The sequence below is a fragment of the Zeus faber genome (genome assembly GCF_960531495.2).
Source record: "Zeus faber genome assembly, chromosome: 3".
NCBI classification, from domain to species: domain Eukaryota; kingdom Metazoa; phylum Chordata; class Actinopteri; order Zeiformes; family Zeidae; genus Zeus; species Zeus faber.
In genome coordinates, this window is record NC_137190.1 from 25,531,595 (window position 1) to 25,549,591 (window position 17,997).

A 17,997-nucleotide genomic window follows, 5' to 3' on the forward strand; every position below is an offset into this window, starting at 1 on the left:
AGAGATAGTGTTCTCAAATAAAAACACAGGAATGATCATAGAGAGCAACATCAGTCACCACGACCATAGAAATGTTCAGACCCTTGGAGATGATCAAGTCGAGAGTGTGGCCCTTGTTGTGTGTGGTCAGTCCATAGTTATCAAGAACACAACACAGTTCTTTGGTCCCTTTGTCCTGGGGGTTGTCAAAATGTATGTTAAAGTCACCAACAATAACTACACCACCAAAGTCAATACAGATTATAAACAGCAGCTCAGCAAGGTCATCAAAAAAGGTTGCACAGTATTTAGGTGGCCAGTAAATATTTAGGAACATAGCTCGGGAGGAGGATTTCAACTGAAGAGCAACATATTCAAAAGAAGCAAAATTTCCATAAGATATCTTCTTTTCTTTGAGGGAATCATGGAAAAGAATGGCAACTTCACCTCCTTTCTTATGACTCTAGCTTCACTCATAAAACTGAAGTTTGGAGGGGTGGACTCCATAAGAACAGCCGCACTGTTATCTTGGGCTAACCAAGTTTCTGATGAAAACATAAAATCAAGGTTGTACTTGATAATAAAATCATTAATTAAAAATGTTTTCCCTACCAAAGACCTAACGTTTAATTAAGCTAGATTTGGTGTGTTAAAAGCATTAACTGCCCATTCTTTGGGGGACAGGCTGTGGCTGACGAGGAATGAATTCTACATTTGTTAAATTTGCTGAATGGGTTGAGTGCTTCCTGTATCTTAGCAGATTCACCATTGTTTTTGTTGTATTACTTATCAAGACAGGACTAGAGGAAGCTACCTTCACACAGGACCCAGCTTGTTCTGGGAAGAGTCATGAGTGCCATTAGCCTTGCAGCCTGGACCCAGCAGATATCAGTTAGAGGAAAGAAAGTAGGAATAGGGCGGGGGAAGTGCTGGGGTGGGGTTAGTTTGGGGGGCAGTGACTAGAGAGGAGGGTGACCTGGATGGAGTTTGGGGGGGTGAAGAAGGTGCACAGGCGGTTGTTGGTGAGTGGGTGGAGACTCCTCTTCCTCTTGGCTCTGATGACTCTGATGCTTAAAACTCGGGGGGCTGAGGTGCCTCTCCCTTTAAGTTCCCACATTGGGTTATGTCTTCTTGGTTTCATTCCTCTTCTCTCTTGTCAATGGTAGGGGGAACAGATGCATGACGCATGAAATAAAATAAGTTAGAGATAAAAAGTTGTATCCCTGATTTGTTAAGGCAAGGTCCATCTGCCTTAAAAAGATGTCTGCGCTCCCAGAAAAAGTTGAAATTGACAATAAACGGCACTGAATAGGCGACACATGCAGTTGAAAGCCATGTGTTCAGTGTCAACAATCTGTTGGATCCCTCAACTCCTCTTCTGATCGTTGGTAAGAGGGCCAGTGATAAACACCTTAGCATTCAAGGAGCTGACTGTGTTCAACAGATCAATAAAGTCTTGTTTCAATACTTCAGAGTGTTGTTTCACAACATCATTGGTCCCTATGTGCCGGATGATGGTTTTCACAGTTGGATGTCAGGCCACGATATGCCAGATTCCTTCTTTCATGTCAGAGACCATATTCTTGGGAAAGGGTATTTAGTTTTTCTTACTGCATATGCTTCCTTCATCTTCAACAGCTAAGTCACCCACAATCAGAGTTTGGGGCCCAGTCATTAGCTTTTCCTGTAGCCTTCTACATTCTGAGTTACTCTCAGTCTTTACCTTGCTGTGTGAAGATGAGAGGTTATCCAGGTCATCAGACGGAGATTCAGGGTCCTGCAACAGTGGAGCAAATCTGTTCTCCAGTTGCACACTTGGTTGTTGGGGAGGTTTGTTGCTAGTTCTCCCTTTCGCAGTTGTCCACGGTTGAGTCCTACCAAAGACAGGGGTTGAAGAGGTGCTAGGGCTGGATGATAATGCAGGCCAGCCGGTGGCATCACAGACCTCAGGGTGCTGGGCTCCTCCTGTTAGTCGTCCCCTCATTTCCCAGGATAATGATTTATTCTTAGGCTTAGAACCGAGAGAGTCCCAGGGAGGAGATTTATTACCCGGTACACAGCCCTCCTGTTTCTTGCAAATCTTGTTGGTGCTAATTAGCCGTGTGTTAGCATTATGTCCCCACTGATTTCAGTCCATAGTAAATTGGTGTCGTTCCCACATAGTCCATTCACTTCCATGTTCACCTCTAACCGGTTAAATTTGGGTGACAGCACTGCAATGTTCTGTAGCTGGGCCTACTGCAGGCGGGCATCTTGTTGATAATTAACTTAGCTAAGCTTAGCTCACCGAAGCGAGGGGAGCCGTGTCAACTGTAGCTTGTGCTGGTAGTAATCCTTTATAAACAGTTGTAAAATAAGTGTCCAGTTGTTAGATGGAGCTGCTGTTTCTTCTTCAAGCGTTACAGCAGGAAAAAGGCGCTGAGACGGTGAAAATAGAAGCAAAGCATAGAGCACAGCAGAGAGCAGAGAGCAGAGCAAGACACGAAGGACAGACATGCTCTGTCCTTCGTGTGGTAAAACCCCAATCCCCACACACACAGAAGAGGAGCCCTTGTCATGACATGTCTTCCATCTGCTCCGGGCTTGTTCCTCCTTGCCCACTGTGTACAATAAAACTGGTGTGTTTTAAACCCCTTCACCCGTGTCTCTGTGTTGAAGAGCCCTGGAAACAGGACGTGCTTGCCATGCCGGTGGCGTGTGGCAGGCGGAACTGTCACAGCTGCATAATGCCGCCCCCCTGTGTGATTTCAGATAGATGCCGGCGTCTATCTAAAATCTATCTACCCCTGTCCCAGAATGCCGGCAGTGCTTTTTACACAGAAATTGTTTCGGACCTGTTTCGGCTCTGTGACTACCTCCGCTGCAGGCTCAGAGGCGGAGCACCAATGCCCCCCCATTCCATCTTTGTACCTTTTACACAGAACGGTGAGGCGGAATAAAGGCGCAACATTCCCACCTTGAACAGGCATGTACTTCATTGTGTTCTGTTTCCTTATTAAAGGTTTCCTCAAACAAAAAAAGCACTGTGTGTAACCTGGAACCTTCCACAGGAAAATCTGGCACGATAATCTTTAGAACCGTCAAAAAATCAATGACAAATTATCTTGTAGTGTGTACGCTTAAGGCATATTGTCGGTAGGGCTATCACAATCATTTGCGATTAACTATTTAGGTATCTTTGATTGTTCATTTGATGCCGTTATTTATGACATTTGTGACCCACCGCAGCAAAATCTGCTGTCTCGCGCATTTCTAAAATCGCCAGGAGCAGCCAAACAGGTTGAAAAAACCTTTCTTGAAGGATTTGAAATTTCTACATTTTTGTTGTGTTGTCCGCATTTTTAAACTCCTTAATAATTCCACTTTTATAAAACATGTATATTCTTACTGTTAAATAAAAGCTTTTTTATAAACAAAAAAAGTTGTGTGTTGATGACGCTGTTCAACATTCCCTCGAAACACAAGAACAAAGCAGTGATGGCCCCATTCAGCAGGGTGTCAAGGACCCATTCAGCAGGATGTTAAGTAGCCATGTGACAACTAGATAGACTCTGTTAGTCCTCCAACCATGTGCATTCTGGGAGCTGGCTGAATGAACAGAGTGTAGGGGGAAAACTTGGAGGTGATTATCTCAGAAACATGGTTTGCCACACCCTTGTCATTAACAAGTCATAGCTTTAAAAATATTTGCTTGATTTGCACAAGTGACACCTTGTTTGGAAGCTCTGATTCTCCACTTTCAAATGAAAGCTGCCAAGTGACCCTTAAGTCTGCGGTGGGTCCCATTTATGCTATTATGAGCCAACTGTTTATTCCATTATCTTAGTATAAGCCTATGACAGTGTGGTAGTGGAATATGAAGAAGAGCCATTTTTTGGTAACGAACACTGCAACATGAATTTGGGTATAGACTGTTTAATTTTCCTCAACTCAACTGATGAAACACGCCAATGGATGGATGCATGTGATTGTAGAATCTGTCGATTTTACCTGCGTGAGTGCAGTACACAGGGCGAAGATCCACAGCGCCACCAGGTTGTCGTTCAGCCAATCCTTCACCCGTTCATAGCACGGCTGTGGAGACAGGGCGCGCGCGCACACACACACACACACACACACACACACACAGACACACACACACACACACACACACACACAGATGTAAATATTAGTATCTCACTTCTCTAAATATGTTGTTTTGTGGAGCCGTGGATGCTGCTGGCTGAGCTTCTGAAGCCATCATGCCAACATGCTGCTTCTGCTCCAACAGGAAGCCCCGCGCGACCTCGTCTTACAACCACACCCGAGCAGGAACAACAGACGTGCTGAATTTTTCATGACAGACATTGTTACACTCTTGTTTTTAAAGAGGTCCGGGACAAAAAAAAAAAATGTCTCTACCCCGCTGCGGCGCCTCACTATTCCCTTTTGTCAGAAACTCTTCCTCAATTTAAAATCTTCTTTTGAAAAATGTCACCATGAATAGTTATTAATAGAGAAATACACTCTGCGGTCAGGGGATTTGGGAAAGTAGTCAGAAGAGGTTTTTGCATTTTAAGGTGAAAAGTGACAATAGAAGCAAGGGCGTACCTGTGGTTTGAGAAGTGGGGGAGAACACAGTGGAGGGGGTTTGCATGTTTCGTTACATAAGGAAATAGTAAAATAAAATAACCAGCTTCTCAAATAAAAACACACTGTGTTGGCGCACCGATAATGAGCGACCCATCACTGGTGCACCGTGGGCACAGTCGGAATTGGCTGAGAGCGATCAGGGCGTACAGCCGCCATTATTTAAAATGATATAGTTATGTTTATGATGATCTACTGATGGGACAATTCTCTGTTTTTCCAAGGAAGGGGGGGTCCGGACCATCCCCCCCGTAATTTCCATCCCTGGATAGAGGCGATGTGTCGGATTGGTACAGTAAATGGATATTTGCCAAGCTCAAGTTTTTCAAACTCTTCGCTCTGTCAAAGGAGGGTCACAGGAGTTTTTTGTAGTTTGTCAAAAGACATTTTTTTGTACACATTAAAACATTTGAATTTACTCTTTTTAACTCTTCTCATAAAAAGACTTGTTTGTGCAGAGTTAAATATAAAAACATAAATCTATAATACAATATAGATAAAATTATATGATCAGTTGGACAGGATTGAGTTACTACCCGCAAAACAAACTCTGATTTCAAACCAGTCAGTGCACACCTACAAATCTGTCCTTTAATTACTTTTACTTTTATTATTTATCAGGTCTGAATGCAGAACTTATGTCGGATTCATCGAACGTTGTACGAGGACTTAATTTGTTTTCCTTTTGACCACGACTGCAAATTAGTTTTTAAATTGGACGCATGCAACCAGAGACCGGCCGAGGAGAGGCGACGCATGGAAACACGTCCCGCAATTACAGTCCGAGCCACTGAGGCAACAGAGAAATGGATTCCTGTCGGAGAACTTTTCCATTTAATACATGTCAACTACAACTGGTGGAGAGAAAAGGAAAAGAAGAGAAGAGGAAAACGTCAATGAATCACTGAAGCTGTAACACGACTCAGCTGACTCCCTGCGCGTATGACACAAAGAAAAAATAAAAGAGAAAGAAATAGAATGCCAGGAGTGTACGACAAGGAAGATGGAGGAGCATAACTCTCTTTTTAACTTCTCCCCTCTGTATTTTGGTGCATAAGATCAAAATTAATCTCCAAACTGATTACACGAAATAAACCGCATGATGAATAACACATTTCATCATCACATCAAAATTTCAGAGAGACAACTTTCAGATTTACTTTTAAATGACCTTTATTTATTTAGCATAATCTTAGTTTTGCGTCCGGGCTCTACTGCTCATCACTCCCTGTGAGGTGTACAGCAAACATAGGAATGCTTAGTGAGCTGGAAATATAGTAGGAGCGATGGGCTTGAATCCCCTCATTGCATAGAAGAGTAGAGCCCAACAAATGGGGAGGTGGAGGGAGCGCAGCAAGCAAGCAGGCAGCAAAGCAGGTAGAGCTGGAGTGATTGGCTGCTTAAATAGGCTGGGCCATACAGGCGTGGAAGCATGTGGCGCCGTCGAGTTGTTTGACAGAACTAGCCCCGCAAGCTATGCCTCGTACGAAAATAATACACTGACATGAATAAATTCAGTACTCTAACTACTACTATCATCACCATATCTAAATCAACATTGTCCTGGACTTTATGAGGGATTCAAGCCTGTAGGGCTGAACCTTCATTGTTATTGTAAAATTTCCTATTATTATTCCTGTTGTTCTTTTTGCGCATTGTTTGCGCAATGTCCTGTGAGATGGTAAATGATAGCGACATGAAATTGGGCACATGCATAGCTATTCTCGTGCAAACGGTTCACAAGTTAAAGTCACAATTTCGAAGTTTATAAAGGCCATAACTCCTACACTGTGAGTCAGATTTATAATTATGGTATATATATTCAGGCAAATGTGCTCTACAAAACTGTCAATCAGACCTGCATTTCTTAGGCTTATGGTAACTTTTTTTAAAGGCAATGAGGGCAAAATACAGGGAAAATGTTGGTGTTTTAAGTTTGCTGGTAAAGACTTTTTTAATTTTACAACTGGGTCCGTGACCAACTACCAACCCTTGAAAAGGTAACAAAGGATAATGTCATATTACTTCTCACGGCAATTGCACGTACTGTGAAATTGTACGAATTACACACAAAGGTGGCACAGGAATTAACTGCACTATTTTTTTCAAAATAATATGTGAACAATGTCGGATACAGAGGTACAATGATATATTTTGTTTTTATTTTGCAAACATTGCAACTAATTGTACACATACAGTATATTATATTAGTTCCTCATAAGCCATAGTGATCAATTGCTCTTGTCAGCATTTTCTTCAAGAACAAATCAAAACCTCTTGATTTCACATTGACCACCAGTCAATGCTCATTACATTTCAGTGCTGGTGAAACTTTCATGCAATTCTTCTTAAAAGAACTGTTGTAAAGCCTTTCCACAGTGTGAGTTATTCTACTGCCTATGATGATTGATCTATTCACGCCCATTCTCCCTATAATTATATGTGTTATACCAGCACATCAATATTATTTCCAATAACTCTAATCAGTGGGCAGATGTATTTTATTGCTATTTTTAAACACTGCCTGTCATATTATATGAAGACATGGGCTTGCTACATAGCGTTACAACTGAGCAAGAACAACACTGTGCAATACTATATTACTATAGCTATAGCCTGTGTTTGTACAATGTCATAATATATACCTGTCATCACATATTCCAACAGATCGGTTAAATCCATGTGAAGATGATCAGCCTCAGCACCAGCACAGAAATGGTCTCTGTATATGGGAGATGGAGATGCGCGATGCCTATGTTGCCGATGAAGGACACAAAATCAAGCTGGTCTAGATGACCAAGTGGATGCACTGGCCATCCGTCATTAAAATCACAAATGTATCAACATTTGGCAACAGCAATTTATCTCACCTGCACCAAATCCATAACCTTCCATAAAATCAACCATATACACGTGCCAGCCACTGTGGTTGCATTGCCTGTAGAGGAGCAACTGGCCAAGAGGATTGACATTAAAGGTCATCAGTGCCGTCAAAATGGATGACAGGAGAAGGTGCATTAAATGTGGTAAGAACCAAACAACTTTTAATGCCAAACTCAAACACCACTGATATAACACATAATTTAACAACAAAATTTAAAGTACGTACGCGACATCCTTCAGAGGCACATTGGTTGTACTATCCAATTTGGGACTAGAAAAGAAGGTAGGTGTCAAGTACAGATGACAGCAGAGTAATGTCTCTGCCGCCGTCTGTACTTGACACCTACTGTATCTTCAACACTTGAAACAAAGAGCAGCTGAAAGATGGCCAAAGTGAAGCGGAAAATCTGATTCCCCTGAGAGCCCCTTCAAATAACTATCAATGCATCGCACATCGCCTGACCAAATTCACCAGACACTGATTGCTGCTTCACTTTCTCTCTGCAATCTCACCACCTGGATTCACCTGTGGTATTCACGTCCAACATTCTGTCTTGGCCACTGTGTGATTCTCTGCCTGTTCCTGCACCCTGATTCCTGGCCTGTTTCACTGGACCTTGGCTCCCTGCCGTCAAGGTTGTCTTTGACTGTTCCCCTGGTTCGGACCCCTGCCTGTTCTACAATAAACCTTGCACCTACGCCTTAATTGTGTCCCGCATTTGGATTCACCAGACTGTATTCCTGACAGAACGATCTCACCGGCTATGAAACCAGCGGACCAGGTTTGGGTAGCTTTCAGGTGGTTACTCTTCAGGGATGAACCAGATGATTCACCTGCTAGCCGCAAGCCTGCTAGCCACTGTCCTGCAAGCCACCAGGCCTGTTAGCCACGGGCCTGCTAGGCACTGGCCTGCTAGCCACCGGCCTGCTAGCCACCGGCCTGCTAGTCGCCAGCATTCCCTTCAGGCACCCTGGACTGCTCGCCCCTGCCTGCACTTCCATAAACTAGATGCAGGTTTGTGAGCCTGGAGCCTACCCTTGGCCTAGACCCCAGTCCTGGGCCAGATAGCCTGGTACTCACCTGTCCTGATCCAGCCCCTGAGGATCCTATAAGGATCCTGTCTTGTCTGTTATCTGTCCCTCTCTAGCTGCCTCTGTCTGTCTCGGGTTCCACATCCCTGCCACCGCACATCTGTCACCATTCTGCAATCTCACCACCTGTCTTCACCTTCCTCGTCACTACTCTTGTATTTAACCTGTTTACCATTCAGTCTGTGTCTGTGTGTGTGTGTCTGTGTGTGTGTGTGTGTGTGTGTGTGTGTGTGTGTGTGCGTGCGTATGTGTGTGTCTGTGTGTGTGTGTGTGTGTGTGTGTGTGTGTGCGTGCGTATGTGTGTGTATGTGCGTGCGTGCGTATGTGTGTGTGTGTGTGTTTGTGTGCGTGTGTTTGTGTGTGTGTGTGTGTGTGTGTGTGTGTGTGTGTGTGTGTGTGTGTGCGTATGCGTATGTCTGTGTGTGTGTGTGTGTGTGTGTGTGTCAGGGGGATGGGGGGGGGGCTGTTTGACTGTTTGAGCCACTGTATGATTCTCTGCTTGTTCCTGCCGTCAAGGTTGTCTCTGACTGTTTCCCTGGTTCCGACCCCTGCCTGTTCTAAAATAAACTTTGCACCTACCCCTGAGTGTTCACTTGCCAGCTCTGCTCGCTGTCGCACAAGTCTTTCCAACTCTCCATTCAGTGACTTGAACTTACTTACCCACAAGTCTGAAGCCTTCAGGTCAGTAACTTCCAGCTCAAAGTCTCTGATGCAGACCCCGGGGATGCATGTCAGGTCGGCTTTGTCCATTGCACACTCGTCTGGATGAGTGATGAATTTAAAAACAATAGAACGCTCACAAAATTCTCTAAAACTCACTTTGAAAGACTACAGGGATTGGACGTAAAGCCAGATAGCTGCTGGAGATCAAAATGTTGAGTGGGGTCACTTGCTAGGCACGCATCTCTAAATTTACGCACACCACGGCCTCCGTCTCCCTCCCTAAACCCTCACCTGTGAGCAGAGACTCCCACAAGTGGCGCCTGAGCAGAGACCCGGGAGGGGCAGGGCGCTGAGTGAAAGGCGCCCCGGAGTCCGCAGCCGGTGCTTGACTACGCCCCTTTGTCCGCCACGTTCATGTTTAGAATTTTATTTTCAAAATTTTAATTTCTCTTACCTGTTTTACTTGACACGGAATAATTATGTATTATTTGTTAATTGTGATGAAAAATTTTAGCTCAAAATTGTCTGCGAGCCATAAACCGTCATCGAAAGAGCCATAATTGGCTCCCGGCCATAGGTTCCCGAGCCCTGCCCTAAGCTGTCTCCAGACAGTTCCACTGAATAAAGCTGAGAGCTCCTTTAAACCAACCAAGTCTCAACTTGGCCTTGACAGGCTGTGATTGGGCCACTCGGACACCCATCATATAGCCCTCCTCCCAGTATATATACTGGGTCACTGCCTGTCATATGTCCTCTGACATATTATTCAGCTCTTGAGCGAGCTGGTCAGAGAGGCTACTGGTAAGAACTCTCGTACTTATTTTGTTAAACCAGGGTTGTGGCATAACCCAAATGTTTTACTTAATTTCAAATTAAAGTTCTTACTATTCCATATTGCATACCCACCACCCTCAATGACTGCGAGGTCAGAACCGATTTGTCCTATGCAAGTCCCCAAAGGCAGAGACATAGACCTCCGGGTCCAGGTAGTCTTTTCCAAGGACCAACTAACTGGCAAATCTCACCTCAAATCCAAATTGCAGCACATAAGAAATCATTCATAGGGTGCAGAGGTAAATTATATCACCATCCCCCCAGACCCACTGCAATGCTCATGGGTGGGAATTCTGCATCTAGCCGAGTATCACCTGGCCGTAACCAACCACATAGCGGTAACTCTGTACGCTATGTGGCTCCGTACGCAGGCTAACACCTGGCAGCTGTCAAAACAGCCTGCAACAGTGCTGACGCCGTCATGTCGAAACTGTAGAACCCGGTGAACGTACGTGGGGTAGTCCAAGAAGCAGCACCGCATATCTCCTCGACCGAAACCCCTCGTAACAGCGCCCACAAGGTAGCCACAACCCTAGTGGAATGCGCTTTAAGACCTTCTGGGGGTTCCTGCCCCACAGAAGAGAGAAGAGAGAGTAGGCTATTGAGATCGCTTCCACTATCCAGAGAGAGAGATAATCTTTGGACAGGGGTTTCCCAATTGTGTGAGATCCATATCAGACAAAAACCTGGTCAGACTGGCGTATGGCATGCATGCACTCCACATAGACCAATAGCGCCCGGACAGGGCACAGAGTATGCAGCCTCTCGTCCTCTTCTGACTCAAAGGGGGGAGGAGAAAATGAAGAGAGATGTTCTTGGGTTGAAAAGCCGGATTTGGTTTCAACGTAACCTTCTGATTGTCCATGGAGAACACCAAGCAGGACTGGTGGACAGACAGCGCAGCCAGGTTTCCCACACGTTTTGCCAAGACAAGTGCCGGAAGCAGTGCTGACTTCAACGACAACAATTTGAATCCCACCTCCTGGAGAGGTTCGAATGGGGGTCTCGTTAAGGCATTCATCACCAAAACCAAATCCCATTTTGGCGTCAGCAACCGCACCCACGGGCGTAGCCGAACCTGGAATTATGGCCATGCCTTGAGCAAGCCTTTTATATGCAGGCCTCGGAGGAAACTGAATATGACCCCAATATTACAGCGTAATGGGTCATCTCCACTTACAGGTGCTCAAAAACCAGCCATTTGGATGTGTAAAGCGCCCTCGCTGACGGAGCTCTAGCGCTTTGAATTTTTTCCACCACCTCCATTGAGTAAACCTTTGTTTAACAGCCGGTCCCGCTCAGGGGCCAGGAGACCAGTTTCCACTTGTGTGGAGCAGGATGGAAGATTTCCCCCGCTGCCTGCGTCAGGAGGTCCTACCGCAGGCGACCTGTCAAGTTAAACATTTATATTTGAAAATGATGGAAATGGTCCAGTGCCACTAAATACACTACTGAAATACCGTCCGACAATTATTTTAGGTTTTAGAATTATTTAAAACTGATAATTCGTAAAACAGGCAAGTGTAGAGCAATGGCGTAAATGCGTAATGCCTCTCCAATGGAGACCCCCCACCAGCTGAAGCACGGATAATTACCTTGCCACATGGATAATTGCGATGAGACTCAGAACAAGTGCAAATTGCACGCAGCAGCAAAACTTAATGAGTGTGTTTGCACTATCATATCATCAGTGCAATATCCTTTGTGAATCAGACGCTGAGACGGTGTGTTTATACAATCTTACTCTGTACTTACTTCTTATCTTATCTTATCTTATCTTATCTTATCTTATCTTATCTTATCTTATCTTATAGAAAATACATGTGACCTGTACATTTTTAGCATTTGTGATCAATGTATATTTGATGTGTTTTCTGCCATTTTTTGTTGAGATTCTATAGAAAAACTTAGTGGAATTTCCAGACATCTCCACCCCTTTGCACGCAGAACTTCATATTAAATCTCTTCATACCACTTGCATATCGATTTATTCTCCGCAGATTTGTGTCCGGACCGTATCCCTCCCCCACTTCCTAAACGACTACATTTATATGCGGAGGTTGAGCTCAGTGGGAAGTTGAGTCGAGGGAATCCAAACCGAATTTATTCTGCACTTCACCCGGCGCGCTGACTCTCCGCGAGCCCAAACACGCACAATGAAACCCTTAAACCAAGCAGATAGCAGATACTCTGGCTCGGATCAATACCCGGGAAGATGCAGAGAGCCGGAATTAGAAGATGAGGCCTCGTGTCCTTGCAGCGCTACACCTTCTCTTTGTCCCACTGTCGCACTCGTTCTTTCTCGTTCCGTCGCCCCCAACGAGCCACCCGAGGAAACTGCCGCAGCTCGGCTATGTTTACCAAAGCAGGTCTGCGATCCATAGTGACCTTGAAATAGGATGTAAGCACTGAGTGTACTATTTGCATGCAGTGCCTGTACTCATCTCTATTTATCTGTATTGTATGTGTGTGTGTGTGTGTGTGTGTGTGTGTGTGTGTGTGTGTGTGTGTGTGTGTGTGTGTGCGTGTGTGTCTCCATTGCAGCGCTTTAAAGAAATGAATTGAGCGAATAAGAATACTTTACACATTCATAACATACTAGCAGCCTCCAGCAACAACATGCTCCTCCAGGAATCTACGTCAAACTTTTCCCCACATCTGAACTCCATTGCTGGCTGAGATATGAAATCAGTGCTTTAATAAAGCATTAAGGAATAAAGCGTGTGCCCCGCAGCCTCCTCCCCTGTCTCATGTCTGTGCTGCTCGGGCGTCTTGTGAGGGAGGCGGGGACGGCGTCGCCTCGGGCTCTCAAAATTGGCGCGGAAACTTGATATGTTTGGCAGCGTCGGTTGGAAGTTAACAAGCAGATGATGAACTCTTAATCTGGACGGAAAATGAGCTCCGTGCATCGAACTGAAAGTGAAAATGGCCTGATTCGTGAATGGACCAAAATGCCCAAAATGATACGAAAGCCTTATATCCAATGAACCTATTTGAGCAGTTGAGCGGCATGGCCACCAAACATATAAGTGCCACAGACTTATATGACTATATATGAGTCATATGCAAGACTTATGATTGAAGTATTGTTCTCATCGGTTATCGTTCACAATCTGTTTATCCGCACTTCTGTTTTAAAGTTAAATGGATTTTAAAGGGATTTTTGAGGTGATTTTAACCTACAGCAGGACAGTCACAGCTGCTCCAGCGCTGGGGAGGGATGATAGAAAAGAACAGCTTTTCCTTCATGTGGTGTAGATCCACTTTATCACCTCATGCGTTCTTCTATAGATATGCGGTATCTCATTTAACGTGTGGTTGGAACCCTCCCAATTGATTCAGCTCTCAAAGAAGGATTTTTAAAAACCAAAGGTACTTCTGTAATGTAACGACAGGATGAGGTGAGCTAACCTCATCATTCCAACGTTTCATCGTGTTTGCTTTCTCATACTGTTGTGCTTGCTCATGGATCCAGGAAAGAATACTTGTTGACTTGGTAATCAAACGCACCACAGAACAACCACTATGTCGAATGTTGCTCTTAGGAATGATTCTCATGAGAAAGAAAAAAATGTATATATTTCCCCGTCTGGTTTGACAGCAGGAGCATAACCCAATAAATAAGGGCAAAGCTCTCTGCTGTTTGTTTAAATAATAGACGACGCATTCTAGTTGACTCCTAAAATGATATTTGTACTAACACGCAGCGTTGTGGCTCTGGGTGCAGAAAAAAATACTTCCAATAGATTAAAAAACAAAGAAAGAGAGAAGGAGAGTTTGCTCCGCCTCGCTGTTATGTCATCAGACTAAATGGTTTGTGCCTGATCTTTTACGTCTGAATGTGTGTGTGTGTGTGTGTGTGTGTGTGTGTGTGTGTGTGTGTGTGTGTCTGTGTGTGTGTGGGTGTGTGCATGTGTGTGTGCGTGTGTGTGACACTTCTGCTTAATTCCTTACCGCCGTCCACCAGGTCCCAGGGTTGTCCAGACCACAGTTGTCGCTGTATTCCAGGCAGCAGGAGTCAGGGACGCGGGTAGCGTTGTAAACCTCGAACCAGTCCGTGTGGTTGGTCACACCGCAGCAGCGAAACTGAGATGATGAAAAACGAGCGAAACCAACAAACAAGGATCAAGCCAAGCGTCATTCACACTGACATCCCTATTCGTTGGTGATTCATAAAAACATCAACTCTTCATGTCACTATTACAGCTTTTATCGGAGTCAGGCTTATTGGCCAAGTTAATACACAGACAAGGAATTTGACTGTGGGTCGCAGTGCATCTGTTCCTACAGAATATGCAGTAAAAGTAAAAGTAAGTTGTAAAATGTAAAAATAGAGTGTGAAATGTAAATGTAAAAAAAAAAATGTAATGTAAAAACTAGTTTAAAAAGTTGTTAATATTAATAATATTGATAATATTATGTTATGGTTATTATTAAAATTATTTAAAAAGTTTTCTTATTAAAATCTCAAAAATTGGAAAAATGTATTATTCTTTATGATTATTATTATAATTTTTATAAATTGTAAATATAGAGAAATCAAACATTTAATAAAACATATTAGGATATATTCCATATAATTCCGTGAATGACCATTAAATATGTCCCTGTGTCAATCCAGCCATCAGGGCCTGTGCAGACTAATGTATATGTATGACCGAGGCTGGGATGGAGAGCGAGCCAGCAAAATCAATGAAAACTGAAAGGTAGTGATTTGGACTTTCTTTCCGGAGCCCATACATACATAATGTACGTACATACATACATGTAAGTACTGAAAGGTAAAAGTAGACACAAATGCGATCCCTGGAGGCGTAGCTCATTCAGGTGGTGTTTCATCAGCCAAAGATCCCGCACGCGCAAGCCATTCTTCTCCGACATCCCACACTGACGCAAGCACCACGCCGACATTTGCATACATTTGCATCTCAACATGTTTACGCCACAGCCGCAGCCTCTCTCTCTGACACAAAGACAATCTTACAGCTTCACATTCATACAAGTATACAACACACACTCCAAAAATACACAAGCCGGCAGCCAAAAACCACCCACACACACACACACACACACACACACACACACACACAGACAGACAGACAGACACACACACACACACACATACACACACACACTGACACGAGAGGAAAACAAAGGGATAGGCAGAAAGCGAGGCAAGGACCAGGGACACACCTTTGGAGAGTCTCGCGAAATTTACTAATGGAACTTAAGTACGAGCCATTACATTGAATTTCTGGTGGATTGAATGCGGCAGTATTCGGCACATTAGCCCAATGACTTTCTCAATTCCAGCTCTCTTTCTCTTGGCGGTTGTAATTTCTTTTGCCATATGAAATAATATTGAGAAAATGGAAAAAAAAAAGAAAGCACATCAAAGCCAGAGCTGGGAATAAGACTACCTCGGAAAGCCTATGATGGTATTACCATTAATCTGTAACTCCATTTGAGGAGGAATTTGGGAGACTGCAGCAACTGCAAGGGGCGAAGTTACGACAAAAAAAATAAAATAGCTTCGCAATGCCTCTTGGAGAGGCTTAATCAGATTTAAGAAGTTTTCTTTAATACTTACAGGATTTTAATTCCCACATTTGGATTTACGTTGTTAATAATGGAACAAAAAAAAACAAAAATACAGAGAGATATACAGTATAACCTTGAAGTGGTTATACTGCCCTTGAAAACAGGCATCATCTTTATAGAATTCATAGTGACCTGTGTAATAGGTCATCAATATTTATAAACGGAAATTATTATTTTTTTAATTCCCTTTTTCTCTCCAAGTTGTGTTTTATCACGTGGATGTTGTGACAAGGTACAGTGTCTGCCGAGTGATTTGACTGGCAAAAGGAGATTTGATCAGCATCGGATCAGGTGCAAAAACACAAATAGCTCAGCGTCATAATAACACATTAGATACACCAGAATAACATCAAGCACCTAATAAGGAGAAGGGAAACACTTTGCCTTCGAAACAGCTGCAAACATCATTAAAATGCTGTAATATAAGTCCAAAACTGCATGTAAAATGTGCCTCTTAGCCCTTTGGCCGTTTATACGACCAAGCAGAGCAATTATTGAACCCAACAGTGAACAGTCGGTAACAGCCATTGTGGGTTGAAGCTTTCACTTTCTCTAAATGTAAATGTGGGTGAAGGACGACTCATCAGACCATATTATAGTTTTTTTCTATATTACAGGTTTTGCCTTTGGTCTTTGGTCTTGGATATCAGTATTTTACGGCAACCCTTCCTTTGTGAACCTCACAAAGGAAGGGTTGGACTGGGTCACAGAGGTGCTGTTAAATTCTATCTGCATTTTTGAGGCTGGACCCTTGCGGTACGCACATTTTAGTATTTTTAGAGCTTATTGTGCATAATCTCCGGGTGCGTTGCAAAGACAATACCCTGCATATATGTATGAACGTATGTATATGTATGTGACAAATAAGCCTCTTGAATCTTGAATCTTGATCCATTTATCCTGTTTGGCCATCTGTCTATCCCGGTGGACGGGCTTCGACTTGGGACCGCTGAAACTTTTTGAGATGCAGTCGATCTGATGCTGTCATGGTTTTCGAGACCGTTGCCCTTCACACATGAAATATTTCTGCAGTTTTTGTGACGGATATAACTGCAATTCCGATGCGGTCTATTTGACATCTTAGCAACTCTGTTAGTTGACTTTGCTACTTTGAAAACAACAAACCACATGTGAAAGTGTAGATTGTCAGAGCTATTTTACAGCTGACACAAACCACTAGCAATCAACCTAGTATGACTCACCATTGCAGCGGCATTTGAAATCGTGATCTTTTATTTCAGATTAGACTCCTTTTTTCCATTTGGTGTGGCTGTTATTTTGCCCCGCCCCTGTATCTCTGCCTGGATAATCTATCAGATTCGCAGGTCAGGTTTTTACAATACCATCATGTTCTTCGATTTTGCATTACCAAATATATAATTCAACAAAAATTAAAAGAAGCGCATAACAGCGTTAATATGGAAACAAACAACATTTTGGCCATATCACACTTGATGTAGTTGTTCTTTGGCTGGAAAAGCAACGAAAAGAACAAGGATCAATGAAACGAGGTCACATTTGTAGCTGTGAAAACTAAACATAAAGATTAGAGTTCTGAACGTCTTTAATGCATACGCATTCACAGCCTGGACTCTGTGATCCCTAAAGGCTCTTTAAGCCTCTATTGAAAAAAAAAAGAATAATTTATATATATCCTCAAGCGGCAAATAAACATTTAAATCACAATAACTAGTAGATTAATCAGGGTGGTTACTGAAAGGGCGTATTTGATTCACTATAATTGAAATTTTCCCAAATCCTTTATAAGGCTATTGATTGTGAACTTTAAAGGTTGGCCTATCGTCTTTCTATCACCTCGTGGGGTGGGGGGCAGAGTTGATTGATTTAAGAGAAGAACTATTATGCGGTTAAAATTCATTCTACGATTCCCCTTTTCTCTTTCTGGAATGTCACAAGTGCAAATACAATTCCTCCTCTTCAGGGTAGGTATTTTAGAAGGATGTTATACTCACAGTACAGTCAGGGGGCAAGCTCATAATTTGTATCACTGCAAAAGCATTGTCAATTTAACAACCTCCGTATAACATTAATGTATGTCAAAAATACAGCTAGTGTATATCAGTGCCAAGTATACACATGATTTATAATTTCTATGCTATGGTTTATCTGACTTTTTTTTTTATTGTGAGATATAATTTTTGATCTTGTCAGAATAATTTCCCAGGGGTCCCGGGGCGAGGGCTGTGAAGCTTCATTCCTCCACAATCTTATTTTGTTTGATCAGGCTCTTTGGTTTAAAGTTGCATTAGGCAAAATTCTTTGTAGCGATAGCGACGGCGTATTACATCAACACGT

At 43.3% G+C, this 17,997-nt stretch overlaps 1 protein-coding gene across 2 annotated transcripts in view; it reads right to left on the reverse strand.

Annotated features, from left to right (window-relative positions):
- tspan4a (tetraspanin 4a) overlaps positions 1-17,997 on the reverse strand; it is a gene marked incomplete at its 5' end in the record, with an annotated part of 110,263 nt that overhangs the window by 5,229 nt on the left and 87,037 nt on the right. For both annotated transcript variants that reach the window (XM_079998205.1, XM_079998204.1), the window contains 2 exons: positions 3,970-4,053; positions 14,035-14,166. In XM_079998205.1, coding sequence (XP_079854331.1) covers positions 3,970-4,053; positions 14,035-14,166 — 216 coding nt within the window. The remainder of the gene's footprint in view (positions 1-3,969; positions 4,054-14,034; positions 14,167-17,997) is intronic.